The sequence below is a fragment of the Cetorhinus maximus genome, chromosome 7 (assembly GCF_964194155.1).
Source record: "Cetorhinus maximus chromosome 7, sCetMax3.hap1.1, whole genome shotgun sequence".
Lineage (NCBI taxonomy): Eukaryota > Metazoa > Chordata > Chondrichthyes > Lamniformes > Cetorhinidae > Cetorhinus > Cetorhinus maximus.
In genome coordinates this window covers 133,466,785-133,485,121 of record NC_135885.1, presented here as the reverse complement: position 1 = coordinate 133,485,121, position 18,337 = coordinate 133,466,785, and the positions used below count along the sequence as shown (strand labels likewise).

Sequence of the window (18,337 nt, the reverse complement as noted above, 5' to 3'; positions counted from 1 at the left end):
TTTATAAAGTTATTATATTTTGGGACTGTAGCTTTAAATGGAGGGGGTCTTATGACTTGTTCTGGCGTTGCCCTAGAGTAAACCTGGGTGGTTTTATTGTTGAAGATCAAAGGAAGGCTTAGATTGTTTTGCTGAGAAGAAGGTGCGAAGTATTTATGCTCGGAGACAATGGCAACAGTCTGAGTTTATGATGAATAGACTCTTAAGTCTCCCGAAATCTCAGAAAGGTGTTGAAGGTACCAGGCTGTAAACAATTGTGCTGTAAACTGTCCGTTTACTTCTACAATGACAGAGTTGGTCTCTCGGGAGGCTAATTAACATTTCTTCCTGGATCCAAGATTAGCATGTTTCATGTTGCCATGGGGAAAGAGGGCAGAGGAAGCCATTTTTGAGCAAAAACAAAAATACCTGGAAAAACTCAGCAGGTTTGACAGCATCTGCGGAGAGGAACACAGTTAACGTTTCGAGTCCGTATGACTCTTCAGCAGAAGCCATTTTTGAGATCGGGTTGTAGGTCCCCTACAAGTCAGTTAATATCAGAGATACACAGCAGTTTTGTGTGGCTAACAGAGAGAAGAGGCTGATATGGTTTTGTAAGCTACCATAACCATATGCAGGAGGGAGACGGTCTCTAGCCGAAGAGATGTATCGTGCAGCTGTTTAGGATTCCAGGAGATTCATCCTGATATGATTAGGGGGAAGAAGAATCATCCGAATAGACTTTACTACTCGTGGTGGATTTAAGAAACTCTACGAAAGCACCTGGAAATGGTCACTCCAAGTTGCCACTCGTTGAAATAGGGATACAGAAATCCATTGGAATGGGAGCAACTATGGACTGTTTTCCAAAAGAGCTATAATTCCATGGGGCGTGTGATGAGTATAAAAGGTATCGTGCTTGCCAGTAGCTTAAAGTGTGAGTTGCTTTCAGAAAGAAAATAGTATTTAAAGTTAAAAGTGATTTTATTAATTTGTTACAGCTGTGAAATTTTGACATGTCATTCTTTCAGCTATCAACTGGGAGCTTGAATCTCAAGTTATTTGCCTGTATGGAAATCATAACACAGAAATGCTTGGAGAAGTGTGTCAGAGTGTGAGTTGGTGCCTTAAGAGATTAAAATTAAGAGGAAAATACAGAACAACTAAACTGCTCATTATCAAAAGACTTTGATTTGCAAAAGACCCATTTTTTTGAAAATAAAGAAGAGTTGTGCCCTTCAAATCTCTGCATTTCTGGATGAGTTGTGTTCTGTACAAAATTTGAACACTTGAAGGTACATACAGGCAATGATGAATTAATGTGCACCATTGAGTAATATAAATGAACTGATTTAATTCTGTTGCTTTGTGCACGTATGAAGGGAAAGCAAACTTTAGAGTAATGTAATTTTTCTTTCACCTAGCAATGTGTTTAGTCTTTATTTTGCGTCCTCAAAATTTTATGTTCTATTTTTATCCCTTTACCTTTCAGTTCTGATATCTTAGATGAATGTGTCTTATTAGGATTACAATAGGATTAAACCACCAGCATCTCCCTTTCTCCATCTTCCAAAAGGAGAAATTAAGCAGATTAGTTTTTTTGTCTCAACTCTCAGTCTGCCTGACTCAGAATTGTGAGAGGGATTTGTTTTTGTATGCATTTAAAATCAGCAAATCTTTCACTTTGGTTAATTGGTTGGAGATTCTAGGGACTTGATTGTGAAAACTAGGTGTATATCATTGACACTCTGGTAGCCTTGAAATGCGAGGATTTGTGGTCTTTGGTACAGTGCAGAAATCATTGCTTTGCTAATGATTCATATTTATTTCCCCAAAATGTCCCAACAAATTCAGGGAATGAATATCAATGCCACCTTGCTCACAAGTTAAATGGTTATAGTTTCAAACCTGCTTTGTTGGCATGCATCCCCAATAGCACCTCTGTATTGGTCGGTCCCTCCCCTGCCCTCCACAATCAAGGGGCAAAATGTTGGTCTCTTATTTCAGTTACATGCCATGAATTGTACTGCTGCCAGTGAAGACACATACTTCAGCTTTTTCTAGGCAAGTTTTTGGAGAAGGAAAATACTTGCATGGTGTTCATGACATTGATGCTTGGGCACTACAAGGATTGATTTACTGTGTTTAAAAAGTACAGTTGCTTGAGTTGAGTTTTGGGATGCTGGTCAGAATGTGATCAGAATGGCATTTGTTAGTCCCTTTGTCACATCCACCCCTGACTAATTTAGACCAATTTTGCATTCTTTACAAAAGCAAAATACTTTTTAATGTATTCTTTCATGGGATGTGGGTGTCACTGACAAGGCCAGCATTTGTTCCCTAATTGGCCTTGAATTGATTAGCTTGCTCCACCATTTCAGAGAGCATTTAACAGTCAACCACACTGCTGAGGGTCTGGAATCACATGTAGGCCAGACCAGGAAAGGATGGCAGATTTCCTTCCCTAAAGGGCACTAGTGAACCAGATGAGTTTTTACGATAATCGACAATGATTTTATGGTCACCATTACTGAGACTAGCTTTTCAATTCCAGATTATTAATTGAATTTAAATTCCATCAGTTACCATGGAACTCTTGCCCCCAGAACATTAATCTGGGCCTCTGAATTACAAGTCCAGTGACAGTGTCACTACTCTGCCATCTCCCCCATAGAGTGTGCATACTGGAAATCTGAAATAAAAACAAAAAATGCTGGAAATACTCAACAGGTCGGGCAGCATTGTTGGAGAGAAATATTTTAGGTCAAGATGACCTTTTGTCAGAACATTCTTTAATCATTGCATTTAGTCTGCATTTTTAGCTACTGCAGCCTTTCATGGAGCAGAGGTATCTATATAATTGCCCTCGTATCAGTTTACAAAGTGCCCTTGAATGTTTTCACAACTGTCTACACAATTTTGACTCAACTGACCAAGTCAATGTTGGATTGCCTGATTAGGTCAATGTTGACTGGCATAAAAGGTATCAATGAATATTTTTGTTTAATAGTGAAGCATTCAGTTCCACACAGTTCTTACCTCATCGTACACCAAATGCCCTTACTGTTGCTGTTCAGCATTAAATGACCTGTGTGAAGCTGAATAGAAAAGTAGAGCTCTCTTTTCACTCATTGTGGTAAGCAAATGACAATCTACCAGAAATTTATTCCTACTGCCTATATTTGACCAAATAGACGATACAGTTGCCAGATTTGTCTTGTAGTTGCTAGCAGGTCCTGTTAGATTGTTGTAATGCAAAGCTGCTATCATTCATAAAACAATACATCCATCATCAGGTCATCTTTCAACTAGCCTTTGGAACTATTTTTATTCTGCACATGTTGCTGTACTTTTGCCCTCCCGTCATTCGCCAAGCCCTTTTGTGCCTCCTTCATAAACTGCTTCATATTATGCTCAGTTCCTGGGTGAGCTTCATGCTTACACCCCTGAAACATTTTCCATTGTAAAGCGGGCTTAGCCAATTCATCTTGTCCACCTGTTTCTCCAAATGCAGTGGCATAATTGACTTTCTTTTCTATGTCATTGTGACGTCCCACTATTGCTTCTCATTTCCATCCACGTTACTGTAGCCTGTCTTTGTGCTTTGCCACCCAAATTGCCACTTGTAGATAATGTCAGGTTTGGTACATAGACATTAAACTACAGTAAGCCAGACAGGTAATGAAAGTTTAGTCTTATTTGGAGGCTGTGCCTTCACCTCAAACAGGGTTTCCCCTCCCTTGAGATTATTTTAATGCTTGTTGTTACAGTTACCAAAATCAAACATCTAAAGTGAAGTTCTCTGCTCAAGAGACCATTTTATTTCCATCCCTAGTGTGTGATCTTACCAATTTAATATTTCTTCAAAATACTGCAAAAATAATTAGATTTTACCATCTGCAATATGAAGTGATGTTTGTTCCATCTTTAGCATAATGGCAATTAATTGTGAATAAACTTTGGTGTATGCTGAATCCGAGCAGTCTTATCTTTTATTACAGTAGTACAACATTGTGTTTTATTTTACTGAGTGTGTAAATAATTGTGGGTGAGTAACTCTACTTTTTTTTTCTCCCCCTCTTCCCAGACTGGTTAACAAGATAAAACCAGGCGTCAGTAAAAAGATCAATCGCCTGTCCACACCAATAGCTGGACTGGTAAGTTAAGAGTTGTCAAAATAATTTCTAGCACTTGTCTGGAAGATCTGATAGCAGACATTTAAAAAAACAAAAATTCTGTTTTCTAGTACATCCTTTTTTATTTTAAAAGCTCAAGATTAGGGGAAAACTTCCTCTCTCCCTTTCCTTCCCTTTCTCAAAGCCTCAAGATAGTTATTACATGGAGCAACTCCCAGAGGAGATTGAATTTAGGACTTGGTACTGACACTCTCAAAAGGAAGCTAAATAGATGGCTATTGAGAAAAGGAATTGTGGGTTGTGGTGATGCAGCCTGGGAAACAATGTGAAGGAGAGCAGGAGACTTACTATTATCTGATCAAATAGTTGGCGATGGTGGGGTGGGGGTGCGGGTTGGTGATGGGGTAAAAGATGCATGATGGACTAATACATGGAATCTATGCTTGAAGGACCAAGGGCATTTTCCAGCTCTAGATTTTAATTTTTTTATTTTTTCTGTAATTTCAACCTCCTGTTGCTAGGCTACCTTTTCATGATGTGTTTGTGTCCCTTTTGCATAAAAGCAATGCCCTTTTTGTAAAAATAAAGACACAGGGTAGCTGATCTTCATTCCAGACTCGTGGATTGGTGATGTACCTTGGAACTCAAATATTAAACAATATTTTTTTGGGGGAGTTGGAGGTTGGAGGAAGAGATTAGTAAACCCTCCAATTCCTTCACTATACATTGTGCATAATAGCTTCTGTAAGTTTGCTACTTGAAGTTTTGAGTTTATTAGTTTCATATTTAATACAACAATCAGAGCATACAGGTTCTTGTTTGGTTCATGGCTGAACTCCAGTTTATCTTAGCTAAATGTGGCAGCAACTTGGGGCTTTTCACATACCTGTGGATGGAGCCTAGAAGCTGCTGAAACAACAGCCCATAATTTCCTTTTTTTTTGTTAGAGGTGTTTGCTATTTAACGCTTACTCTCGAACATAGCAATTAATGTAAGTGCATGATTGCTCTTAGCCTATGGATGTTCTTGTTGCAAATTGTTTTCAATTCTAGGCAAGGACAAGCATTTGTGAACTTAATAGCAGAGAGCACAACCTTTTCTTCTGGCATGAAGAGAGTCCTCTTTTTTTATTACATTCAAGTGTTAAATTCTTGCCTAAAGTCATTTCAGAATTTCCTCACCATACCGTTTTGTGAAGCATGTGAACATTTCCCTCATTTCTTTCTGTTCTCTTGGGTATCGTTGTTTTGCGTTGCCACCCGTCTGATTTCCTAACTGGTTGGAAGAGCGTTGGGGTTTGGCGTTTCTGGTGTACACATCACTGAAATGGTGGCCACCTTATGAACCAACTTCCAACGCTATCTGATAGACCAGCTATACTGAGGAAAGAGTAAATTGGACTTCTTGTACTCGCTGGAATTTAGAAGAATGGGAGGTGATCTCATTGAAGCATGTGGGATTCTGAAGGAACTTGACAGGGTTACACACTGATAGGTCCTTTCCCCTGGCTGGAGAGCCTAGAACATGGAGGAGACAGTCTCGGAACGAGGGGTCAATTGTTTAGAGCTGTGATAAGAAATTTTTTCACTCAAAGGGTTGTGAAGCTTTGGAATTCTCTACTGCACAAGGTTGTGGATGCTCCACCATTGAATATATTTAAGGCCGTCAGGCAGAGATTTTTGGCCTTGGAGGGAATTGAGTGGGTGGAAAAGTGGAGTTGAGGTAGATGATCAGCCATGATCATGTTGAAGAGTGGAGCTGGCTCAAGGGGCTGTATGGTTTACTCCTCCTATTTCTTATGTTCTTAAATTATTAAATATCGAGTGCAGCTCCAACAACACTCAAGACGCTTGACACCATCCAGGCCAAAGCAGCCCGCTTGATTGGCCATCCCTAGTTGCCCTGGCGAAGGTGGTGGTGAGCTGCCACCTTGAACCACTGCAGTCCATGTGGTGGAGGTACATCCACAGTGCTGTTCGGGTGGGAGTTCCAGGATTTTGACTGTGACAGTGAGGGAATGGCGATATATTTCCAAGTCAGGATGGTGACTTGGAGGGGAACTTGCAACTGGTGGTGTTCCCATCTATCTGCTGCCCTTGTCCTTCTAGATGGTAGTAGCCGTGGGTTTGGAAGGTGCTGTCTAAGGAGCCTTGGTGAGTCCCTGCAGTGTATCTTGTAGATGGTACACACTGCTGCTACTGTGCATCGATGGTAGAGGGAGTGAATGTTTGTGGATGTGGTGCCATCAAACGGGCTGTTTTGGCCCGGTCAGTGTCAAGCTTCTTGAGTGTTGTGGGAGTTGCACTCCTCCAGGCAAGTGGGGAGTATTCCATCACACTCCTGACTTGTGCCTTGTAGATGGTGGACAGGCATTGGAGAGTGAGGAAGTGAGTTACTCGTTGCAGGATTCCGAGCCGCAAACCTCTTGTCGCCACAGTATTTATATGGCTAGTCCAGTTCAGTTTCTGGTCAATGGTAACTCCCAGGATGTTGATAGTGGGGGATTCAGTGATGGTAATGCATTGAATGTTGGGACGATAGTTAGATTCTCTCTTGTTGGAGATGGTCATTGCCTGGCACTTGTGTGATATGTGATTGCACCCTGGGGAGTCACTAGCTGCACGATGGAAGAAAATGACATCACATCCTGTGAACTGGCATGCGCCACTATGATGACCAGTGGCTTGGCAACAGGTGCCAACACTGAAAACAACAACCCGCCATAACACTTGGTAGCTTTGTGTGTGGCCATTATGACAGCACTTGCCTCTCAAGGATTGGCCTTTTCAGCCATCAGCAAAGGTGCATCATATGAAGGTAACCCATCTGAAATGGGTTTGTTTGATGTGTGTCTGGCATCTTTCGTAGCTGGAAGGACTCTGGAAATCGACTGGATCCTCCGCAATCTGCCCATCACAGATGCATTGTCCATGGCAGTATTTGCAGGAGTGACCACCACACAGCCCCACCTACACTTTGAGATCCCCCCCCTTGTTGTGGTGTGTGACATTACCACCGTGCTAACTGGGACAGATTCAGAGCAGATCTAACCGCTAAAAACTGGGCAGCCATGAGGCATTGAGGGCCATCAGAAGCAGAATTGTACTTCACCACAATTGGAAACGGTATGGTGCGGCACATCTCTCAACCTGCCATTACCTTCAAGCCAAAGAATAAGCCCTTGTTCAATAAGGAGTGCAGGAGAGCATGCCAGGAACAACACCAGGCAAAGCCAAAAATGAGGTACAGCCCTGGTGAAGCTGCAACACAGGACGAGAACCAAGCATGGCAGCATTCTATAGCCAGAGCTAAACCACACTACAGCCAACAGGTCAGATCGAAGCTGTGCAGTGCTGTCACACCCAGTAATAAAAAGTAGCCAACAATTAAGCAACTAATAGGAAGAGGAGGCTCCACAAATATCCCCATCCTCAATGATGGGGGAGCCCGGTACATCAGTGCAAAAAGATAAGGCTGAAGCATTTGCAACGATCTTCAGCCAGAAATGCCGAGTGGGTGATCCATCTTGGCCTCCTCCGGAGGTCCCCAGCATCGCAGATGCCAGTCTTCAGCCAATTTGATTCACCGCACGTGGTATCAGGAAGTGGCTGAATATGCTGGATAGTCCAAAGGCTATGGGCCCAGGCAACATCCCAACTGTAGTGCTGAAGACTTGTGTTCCAAAACTAGCTGCGCCTTTACCCAACTTGTTGCAGCCTGTAGCGCTGAAGATAAAAACAAAAGTGCAGGAAACACTCAGCAGGTCCAGCAGCAACTGTGGACAGAGAAAGTTAACATTTTGAGTCTAATATGAATCATCTTCAGAACTGTTCTGAAAAGTATAAACTGTGGTGGGGGATTTTTAATTGTTTAAAAGTTAAAGGGAAACATTTTCCGTAGTTTAGAGTACAAGTTGTCCACAAAATTGACTAAACAATGTTACTTGTAGATTTTTAAAACTTTTACAGTGATAAACACTTGGGGTGGAATCGTCCCAGATTTGCACAAAGGTACGGTTTTACCTGCTGGCTACGATGGTGGCTTTTCACGCCATATTGTCCCAAACCCGCCACATTATTTAAGCATTCCCAGGATACATGGCGGGGGGGGGGGGCTCAAATTCGCCTCCCACCCCGTCACCTCCCCGCTTCACCACGCCAGGCACCACATTTAAAATACAGCCGCGCTCAGTGCTTCCAGCCCAGGACTGCAGCAAAGAAGACACGACCCCGAAAGGCAAGAAGACTGCAGCCCTCGAGCGCCCTTTGGATGCCGTGGAGGCCCCGCTGTGATGTTGTCTACCACCGGCCTGACTGCAGGAGGAGCAGCAGCATTACCACTCCGGCTTGGTAGGCAATGGCAGTGGTGGTCAGTGCCAGTGCTGCACAGAAGAGGTTGGCCATCCAATGCAGAAAGAGGATGAATGATCTTATCCGTGCAGCCAGGGTAAGACAACCATCTCATCACTCTAAACTCAAACCCATCACACATTCACTGGCATCTCACTCTCACTGCCAGCTCAAGGGGCATCACCACCCATTCTCACACACATACCCTCACATCTCCATCTGGCTTCATCTCCTCTGGAGACTGCCTCCTCAGCCCTCACCATCTTGAGGTCACTTGCAGAGATCAACATGTGCCCCCACACACACACCCTGGGTTACCCTCCCTCCCCAGTACAGCCCTTCTCCAGCAGCCTCTTCCCTTGCCTGAGGCCATTTCTCTCCCTTCACCAAGCAAGCCCTCTCCCTCCAGCCATTGAAAAGCCACCGACATATGGCTGATTTGGTAGGTATCCCTAAAAGTGATGTGGTGCTGGCTGTGAAGCCTGGCGCTGATGACTGCGAGTGCTGACCGAAGCAAGGTAGGCAAATAAATCCTGAAGTCCCAAGTGAATGAAGCCCGCCAAGTGCATGTCGCTTATGTGCTGTTGTGAAACATGTTGGTGTGTTTTCCCGTTGACGTGGATGGATGATCCGGCGGGGGCAATGGGACGATTCCGGCGGGCAGGTCTAGTAATGATATGCTGAAGTATTATAATGAGGTTCCCGATGTCAGGTGCTGGGGGGCACGGCCTGCTATCGGCAGGCTGAGTGGACGATCGCGACTGCTCTCACGTCATTATAAAACCGATTGCGTCATTTTGGCCGCTCACGCCACCGAACATGCCTGACGCCAGTGGGCACGGAAAATCCTGGCCTCGATCTTGTTGTGTGATCCTTTAAATTGGGTACAGGAAATTCAAACATCTTTTCAAAAGATCTCCACAGGGATCATAGCACATCACTGATATTTACCAGGCAAAGTGGAAAATTGCCCAGGTATGTCCTGTCCTCAAAAAGCAGGACACATCAAATCTGGCTACTTACCGCTCCATCAGTCTGCCCTCACTCATCACGTAAGTGATGAATGTACCATGGACAGTGCTATTAAGTGGCTCTTACTCACCACCAACCTGCTCAGTGATGCTAAGTTTGGGTTCCACCAGGACCTTTTGACTCCTGGCCTCATTATAGTCTTAGTCCAAACATGGGCAAAAAAGCCCAATTCCAGAGGTGAGGTGAGAGTGACTGCCCTTGGCATCAAGGCTGCATTTGACTGAGGCATCAAAGAGCCCTAGCAAACCTGATCGGAGTCACACCTAGCACGAAGGAAGATGGTTGTGGTTGTTGGAGGTCAATCATCTCAATCCCAGGAGTTCCTCAGAGTCCAAGCCCTAACCATCTCAGCTGCTTTATTAATGACTTTCCCTTCATCATCATCTTCGCTGATGATTGCAATGTTCAGTTCCAATCGCAACTCCTCAGACAATGAAGCAATTTGTCCCTGCATGCAGCAAGACCTTGACAACATTCAAACTTGGGCTGAAAATGGTAAATAACCTTTGCGTCACTCAAGTGCCAGGCAATGTCTATTTCCAACTAAATAGAATCTAACTACCTCCCTTTGATATTCAAAATAGCATTACCATCCTGGGAATCACCATTGATGAGAAACTTAACTGGACCAGCCGTATAAATACGGTGGCTACAAGAGCAGGTCAGGGGCTGGGAATTCTGCAGTGAGTAACTGACCTCCTGACCTGCTAAAACCTGTCCATCAGCTATAAGATACAAGGCAGGAGCGTGATGGAATACTCTGTCTTTTACCTGGATGAGTGAAAGTCCAACACCACTCAAGGAGCTCAACACCATCCAAGGAAAAGCAGCTTGATCGGCATCCCTTCCACCACCTTAAAAATTCACCCCTTCCATCGGGGCACTCTGACTGCAGTAACATACCATTTGCAAGAAAAACTGCAGCAACTCGCCAAGTCTCCTTCAACAGTACCTTCCAAATCTACGACCCCTTACCCCTGAACAAAGGCAGTAGGCGCGTGGGAACACCACCACTTGCAAGTTCTCCTCCAAGTCTCACACCGTCCTGACTTGGAGCCAGATCACTGTCCCTTTGCTGGATCAAAAATCTGGAGCTCTCTACCTAACAGCACAGTGGGTGTACCTGTAACAGATGGACCGCAGCAGTTCCAGAAGGCAACCAACTTGAGAACAATTAGAGATTGTCACTAAATGCTGCCCTTATCAGCAACACCCAGGTTCCAAGAAAAAAATTTTAAAAAGAAAAATCATTCTTTTGCCATTTACATCTTGACATCTTTTGCTTCGTTACTTGTCCTACTGTCATTCCCTTTGCCTTGCACTATCCTCTCTGTCATTTAATCTCTCATGTCTTCCACCCTATCACACACCTTCCCTATTGTTCTTTCCTCCTTGGTTCAGTCCACCACTGCCCCACCCCACCTTCCCTGCCTCTGTACTTCCTTAAGACCTGTCACATCCCTTAACGACTCCTGGTTCTGATGAAAGGTCATTGACCTGGAATCACAGAATCACACAGTGCAAAAGAGGCCCTTTGGCCCATCTGCACTTTATTTCCCACGGCACAGATTCTGCTTGACCTGCTGAGCATTTACAGCATTCTCTGCCTTTATAACTCAAGCAGGCTCTTTTGCGTTCTAGAGATGCTATTGGTGCATGAGGTAAGCAAAGTAAAATTCAAAGCAGTTCACTTTTAGGCGCAGCCTTCATTCTTTGCATTCATCACCACATTTTTACTACTCCCAACTGAGCCTATTGGATTGAATTATCTCTGAGGAATGTGTGATGGTTTCACCTCCTGACAACAAGTGTTGCCAGGTGTTGCTATTTACAAACAAAGGAGGTTTTCTGTATAGCAATGATTAAGATTTAATTCCTCCAAATATTAAGATGTTACTAAGGTTTATGGACCAGATAGTTCTTGGTTTCAATAATATAATAAAAGCAAAATACAGCGGATGCTGGAAATCTGAAATAAAAACAGAAAATGCTGGAAAAACTCAGTAGGGCTTGGCAGTATCTGTGGAGAGAGAAACCGTGTTAACTTCCGAAGGAGAAACTGTTTCTCTTTCTTCTGCTCCCTGATCTTTCCTGTAAAATCAATACTGTGTGAATCAAAAATAAGTATGAAAGAATTCTGGCAAGTTCCAGAAGAAGTCATATTGAGCTCGCTCTCCATAAATGCTGCCAGAACTGTTGAGTTTTTCCAGCATTTTCTCTTTCTGTTCCTGGTTTCAATCCTGGTCTGTGCCTCATTAATTAATCTCGTCCTGGCCAGTGACTTGGGAAGTTACTATTTGCTTCACTGCTACTGGGCTAAGAAAAGGAAAAGTCTACCACAGTCCCTTTTCCTGCAGCAAATTGCTGACCTCTCATGATAGCTTGGTTTTCACTGGAGGAACGAGTGAGATACTGCAGCTTTACTGCTGTCTGGAACAGTGCCTAGAGAGATAGGGATTGGGGAGAATGTTACAGAGCCTGTGTATTCAAAAACTGGGACCCAACTGAACAAGATCACTACACACTGCGCATCCCAGTTAGTTTCTAGCTATCTCAACAGGGAGATTTTTTATTAAAGTCAGCATTACAACTTGCGATGGTGGGATTTGAACTTATGACCTCCTTGGTTACTAGTCCACTAAAACACACGCAGTCAGGATATGAGCCTGTGTGAAAAACACAATGGATTCCTAATCCATTACTCTAACCACTCGGCCATGACTACCCTCCAAAAAATAAAAGTGTTGTTCAATCAGTTGCATCCCTGGATGGGTTGGAACCACCAGCCTTTTTGATTTTTAACAGCCAAATGCACAGAAACAATTCCTGTAATGCTTGCTCATTTTTTTTTTCTCTATCTCAGTAATCATAAATTTACTGTGGCACTTTTACTAATCAGATGGCTATCTCTCACTTGTATGGATTTGTGCTTGAAGTACAATTGAGCAGTATGCATATGAATCTTCCAAGCCCTTGTTAAATATAAAAGAAAAAGACTGGTATTTATGACCACTGGACATTGAAGTATTTTTGAAGTGTAGATACTGGCAAAAAGCTTCATCTGAATGAAATGGTTGCCTATTGTAGTCTTATGACTGTTAACTGCCACAAATATCTGCTCCAGCCATCAATCTTGTGAGCAAATCCTTACCCTTGCTTTTCCAGATGTTTCAAGTGCTCCAGCAACACTCATTCCTTGAGAGGGGCCAATCGTAGCTCTTCCAAATCTAAGATTGTTGCATCCTGGCACTCATGTGACAGACAGTATTATCCAATTTGCCTCTGCAAAGTTTTAGTTTTCACTTATTCCCTGTAGATCCTGGTAGAATCCTGCACTGGTTGCCCCTCATAGTTAATTCAGAAATAGCGTAGGGGTTATTGTTAATCCCTGGGGACCATTCCGTTTGTCATTTCCTGAACCATAGTCATTTGCGAGTAAGAGCTTGAGGTGAAGCACAATTTCAAGATAAGTCACCATCTTCAGGGGAGGAGCGTTAAAGAGGAAAACTACCTTTCAAAATAAGAACTTTAAGATTTGTTTTAAGGTGTGAATGCCAAGAACATAATTGAGATAATGTTATTGGTGCACATACGAATCTGCACAATATGTGAGCACTGGATTATTTGCAGCTGCAGCCTAAAACACCCTTTTTTAATAGTATTAATTTAATTTAATAGTATTGTGGCGGATCTTATCAAACAGTGTGTTCCACCCACTGTTCGCAACGGGCAGCATGCAGGCCATACCTGACCAGCCCATGTTTGCATAACTCAAAACACAGTGTCCAACATGAGATGCGATTCCACGATTAGACAACATTTACTAAATAACCCTCAGTGTGCTAAAAATTATGCTGACAGCCAATTTAAGATTGTCTGTCAGGCTCTCAATGTGGCGCATTTGTGTGTACTGGAAGCTACATATATTAATACTTGGGGCCCTGTTCTTTGCGGACAGAAAGAACATGTACACACATTGCGCCTGTTTCAGCTAAACAAAATAAGCGACGGCCCTTCACTGACACCAACTGGGGTCAAGCTGCCTGGTTTAAATTTCAAACAATACTTGGCAGTAAACTGTCAGTCAGCAAAGCTGGTGCATTCTCCATGGCAATGCCTTTTGCCAACCAATCAGCACCATCTTCACATACAGTATAAATAGTTGTTTTCCCCTTAAATTGCTATTCTTGCGAGTGTCCTGATGAGACAATCCTGAGCTTTTCGTCCTGCGCACTCTTTTTCCAGTAATTTTTTTTGAAAAATATACTTTATTCATAAAATATCTGGAAGACCATTACAAAACATTTCAAAATCACCATCACAAAAGTACAATCAGATTCAACTTTTACACATGGATCATGAGGTGCATCAATACAATCAATGAATATTACAATCATTTCAATATGGTCAATGCAGACAATCAGACAATGGTATTGGAGTTATCAACATACATCATGTTGCACCCTGAGGTGCTTCAATACAATTATAATACAACTATTATTCAATGCATACATTCATTTTGAGCTGTACAGCCCGAGGGGCTCTAAACAATTCCCAGCCCCTCAGTGCACTGTGGCAGAAAGGTCTTAGACAGCGACCTTTCCCCATTGTGCCTTTGCTGCGGCTGCCCCAAGCTTTAGTGTCCCTCAGCACGTAGTCCTGGACCTTGGAATGTGCCAGTCTGCAACACTTGGTCGGGGACAACTCTTTGCGCTGGAAGACCAACAAGTTTCGGGCAGACCAAAGAGCGTCTTTCACAGAGTTGATGATCCTCCAGCTGCAGTTGATGTTTGTCTCGGTGTGTGTCCCTGGGAACAGCCCGTAGAGCACAGAGTCCTGTGTCACAGAACTGCTCGGGGTGAACCTCGACAGAAACCACTGCATCTCTCTCCAGACCTTCTTTGCAAAGGCACAATCCACAAGGAGGTGAACAACGGTCTCGTCCCCACCACAGCCACCTCGAAGGTAACGTGCCGAGGGGGTGAGACTCCTGGCGGGTTGGAAGGATCTGACAGGGAGGGCCTTTCTCACCACCAGCCAAGCTACGTCTTGGTGCTTGTTGGAAAGTTCTGGCGATGAGGCATTCTGCCAAATTACTTTGACAGTCTGCTCGGGGAACCATCCCACAGGTTCCACCCTCTCCTTTTCCCACAGAGCCTCTAAGACATTACGTGCCGACCACTTTCTCCAGTAATACTCATGTTCTATACTACCAAATGACGATTAGTATAATTTCCTTAATTCACTTGTACTGTTTGGAGTTCTCAATCCTCCAATTTACTTATTGTTGCAAGGGAAATTGTTGAAATAATATCCAAAAAGGTTTATTATCCCTGATATTACTGGCACAGAACAAAGTGCTTAAACTAATCCCAATATATTTTAAGGTGTCAGGATATGAAAGTTTACCTTGTGAGTGATGCTATGCTGGGGAATGCAACACCTTGAGCTTGAGACAGCCAGTGCCAACAAAGCACTCTCTGGTCAGGCAAAGCTATAACACCTTTTGAGGAGATACAATGTCAAGGTGGGTTTGAGCTCTGGCCCAACCCGTTCCCTTTGTGCACAGAGATCTCTTCACAATGGGAGAGTAATTTGCCACTCCTGTGTACCTTTCAAAGATTCATATTTTCTGGGTGGGGAACCTACACCAAAAGAAAATGCCCAACTAAATTAATTTTTAAAAAATCACCATGATTTCTAATATGAGCATAAGTAGAAAAGTTAATATCAACTTTTTGAATATTCACCAACAGCACCATGACAAGGCCACCTTAACCTTCATTCTGAATATTTTTTTCTTGCATTTCCTATTGGAGATCATTCTCAGTGGAAATTTCAGAATCACAAAGATTACGGGAGCAAATACCTTGAAGGCATTGGGGAAGATTGCCATTCCTAACTTGTCATGTGCTGACTTTACAGCAGGTTAGGCCAAGCCTTGTTAAAATAAACTTAATTATATCCTTGGCCAAAGTGTTTTGAGGTAATTGAGCGTTCCATGTTTTACATATTAGTCTTGCCCCTGGAAGCTGCAGGCATTTTACCGAGGATTACTGAAACAAATTTGAAGTCGGAAAATCAATGAGGTAAGTAAAGTATCGAAGTAAAAGTACAATAAATGCATGCTTTTGTTTTACTTGAGTCATTGTGGTTTGGAACATACTCACTTGGTGATAAATAGAATTCTTTGGCATTGAGAATAAGAGTTTCAGCCTCCAGTTAGCTCATGTTCATTAAATGAAGCAGTCATGTAAAGAGGATTTTATTCTTTCCCTTTCGGTAGATTACAAAGTTGTAATGTGCAGACCTGACCCTCTTGGTTAGATAAGCATGGCATTAAAGGATGAAATTAAACTAATTCTGGAAAGGACTGTGTCATTGGACTGGAGTATGTGGGAGAATTTTTTCTGGTAGAAAGAATCAGTTTCTCTTCTGTTTCCTGTAAAATAAATGTTGCGTGAATCAAAAATAGTATCAGTAACGCAGATTTTATTCTAGCAGATTTTTGTCGTGGATTTATACAATTGAGTGGCCTGCTCAGGTAAGCGTCTCATGGGTCTGAAGTTACATATAGGCCAGAACTGGTAAGGATGGAAGGTTTCCTTCTCTCGAAGATGTTAGTGACCTCGGTGGATTTTTAACTACAATCCGTTAGTGTCATAGCTGCCATTACTGACACTTTTTGCCCCAGATTTACCCAGTTAACTGAATTCAAGTTGCTAGTGTGGGATTTGAATGCACTTTCTCATTAGTAGTCCAATAACAAAACCATTATGTTACCATATTTGTGGCAATGCTGAGATGTTGCGAGCACTGCGGGGATGCCAGGTGAGTCCTAAAGTTGGGAGCAAGGGGGTAGGAATAGGAGAATTCAAAAAGGATGCACGATAACAAGGGGATCTTTGTTATGTTGAGTTGCGGGTTTGAAGAGTGGGTGAAGAGTTTTTGAGAATTTGGAGGTGTGTCATGATTGGCAATGTTGGGAAGGTGGCTAGAGTGATGGGAAGCTAGGGAGAGCTCTCTGGCTTGAGTAAGACCAGGAGGGATATTGGACTAACGGAATAAGGAGGAAGGGACCTGCGTTTAGGAGAAGGTTTTTGGACATGAGAACTAGGATGAAAATAATGGTACATGGGGCATGGTGGTGTGGGGGGTGGGGGGGTGGGGGGGGGGGGGGGGGGGGGGGGGGAGTTGTGTGTGCCCTTGGACGCAGATCCTGGCGTGGAGTGGGCAGTAACACTGGGCGGTAGAAGCTGAGAAAGTTGTGGTGATGATGCATTTGCTGGGAATAGTTTTGGAAGTGGGTGGAGGGGGAAAGTGAAAATAAGAGGAAAGCATAGCTGCTTGGTGTCAAGGGAGCTAAGTGGGAGGAGAAATTTGGTGGGAAGGATAGGAAATTTTCAAACGCTTCAGGTAGGAGAAGGTGGGTGAAGCCATGAGCTAGTGGGGCATTAAGTTGAGAGCAGTGAGAGAGTAGAATGGGAATTGATGCATTGAGAAAGCAGCAAGTGCTTTAAACTTTCAATCTCTTCCTGCTTATTTTTAAACCCTTCCTTCCCTTAGCTTAGTTTTGGGAATGAGATAAGGAGAATTGTGTGAACCTTGAGAGGGCAACAAGCCAAGGGTGGGCAGATGTAAGACTGGGAATGGGCAGAAAAGATTGATGGCGGTAGGACTGGGCCACCACATTTGCAGCAGAAGTGGTAACATTGGGGACACTGCAAAAAGAAAAGGGTTTTTTTCTAGCTTTGCTAGCTAAATTGAAGATGGGGTAGGGATCCCAAAGGCAAGCACCCCAGCAGGGCCTTGATAATCAGCTGCGGCTTGGTTGGTAGCACATCGCATCAGTCAGAAGGTTGTGGATTCAAGTCCTGCTTCAGAGGCTGAGTGCAAAATTGGGACTGAAACTACAGTGCTGTATTGGCAGCACCTGTGCTGCTGGTAGTGCTATCTTTCAGGTAAGCCGAGGCCCAGTCTAGCCCCTCGGGGATATGAAAGATCCCATGACACCGTTTCAAAGCGGTGCAGGAGCGTTCTCTCTGGTGGCCTGACCAATGTTTTATCCCTTAGCCAGCATCACTAAAAACAGATTACCTGGTCATTATCACATTGCTGCTAGTCGGAGCCTGCTGTGTGCGAGTTGGCTGTCACGATGCTGCCGCTAAAACTGTGACTAAAGTTGAAAAAGTACATCACTGGCTGAAAAGTGCTTTGGGATGTCCTGAAATTGTGAAAAGCGCTATCTAAATACAAGCCTTTCCTTTCAATTGGAGATAAATAAAATCAATAAAAAAAACTGTAATACGAAACCTGTCTCAGATCGTTGCACAACAAAAATGCTTGTCGATGCAAGGCTTTTAGAATCTCTAAATATCAAACCTTTGTTAGTGATTCAAAGCAATTTTAATTGAAACTAAAGTCAGTAAGCTCTGGACAAGAAGCTTGAATTTGCAAGCAGCCCTTTCAAACTGCCAAATTTAATATCAAGTAACAGTTAATAACCCTAACTTGTGTTTACTTAACAGCAGTATGAAATCTGGGGTCACAACTGCACCACAGCACCATAACATATTGTGGCTACGTGGTGTATCACCGCTTTCCTTTTATAAAAAGCATACATCACCTGGCACGCCACGGAAAATCCACTGGTAAATTGAGGTTTCTGAGGTCCAACGGTTGCACTTCAGATGTTACTGATGCAAATTTCTGTCAGATTACAGAGAAAGAAAACTGGGAATTTTCCACTGGGTGTCATCCTCACCAACAGACATTGAGGCCAGGATTATCTGGTCCCTTCAGTGGCAGGCGTCATCATGGGCAATGGCCACTCTCCATTAT

The 18,337-nt window shown here is 43.3% G+C and overlaps 1 protein-coding gene across 3 annotated transcripts in view; it reads left to right on the top strand.

Annotated features, from left to right (window-relative positions):
* The window catches only part of lmo7a (LIM domain 7a), a 225,703-nt gene that overhangs the window by 62,908 nt on the left and 144,458 nt on the right, over nt 1–18,337 (top strand). For all 3 annotated transcript variants that reach the window (XM_078545979.1, XM_078545978.1, XM_078545977.1), the window contains exon 4: nt 4,067–4,136. In XM_078545979.1, coding sequence (XP_078402105.1) covers nt 4,067–4,136 — 70 coding nt within the window. The remainder of the gene's footprint in view (nt 1–4,066; nt 4,137–18,337) is intronic.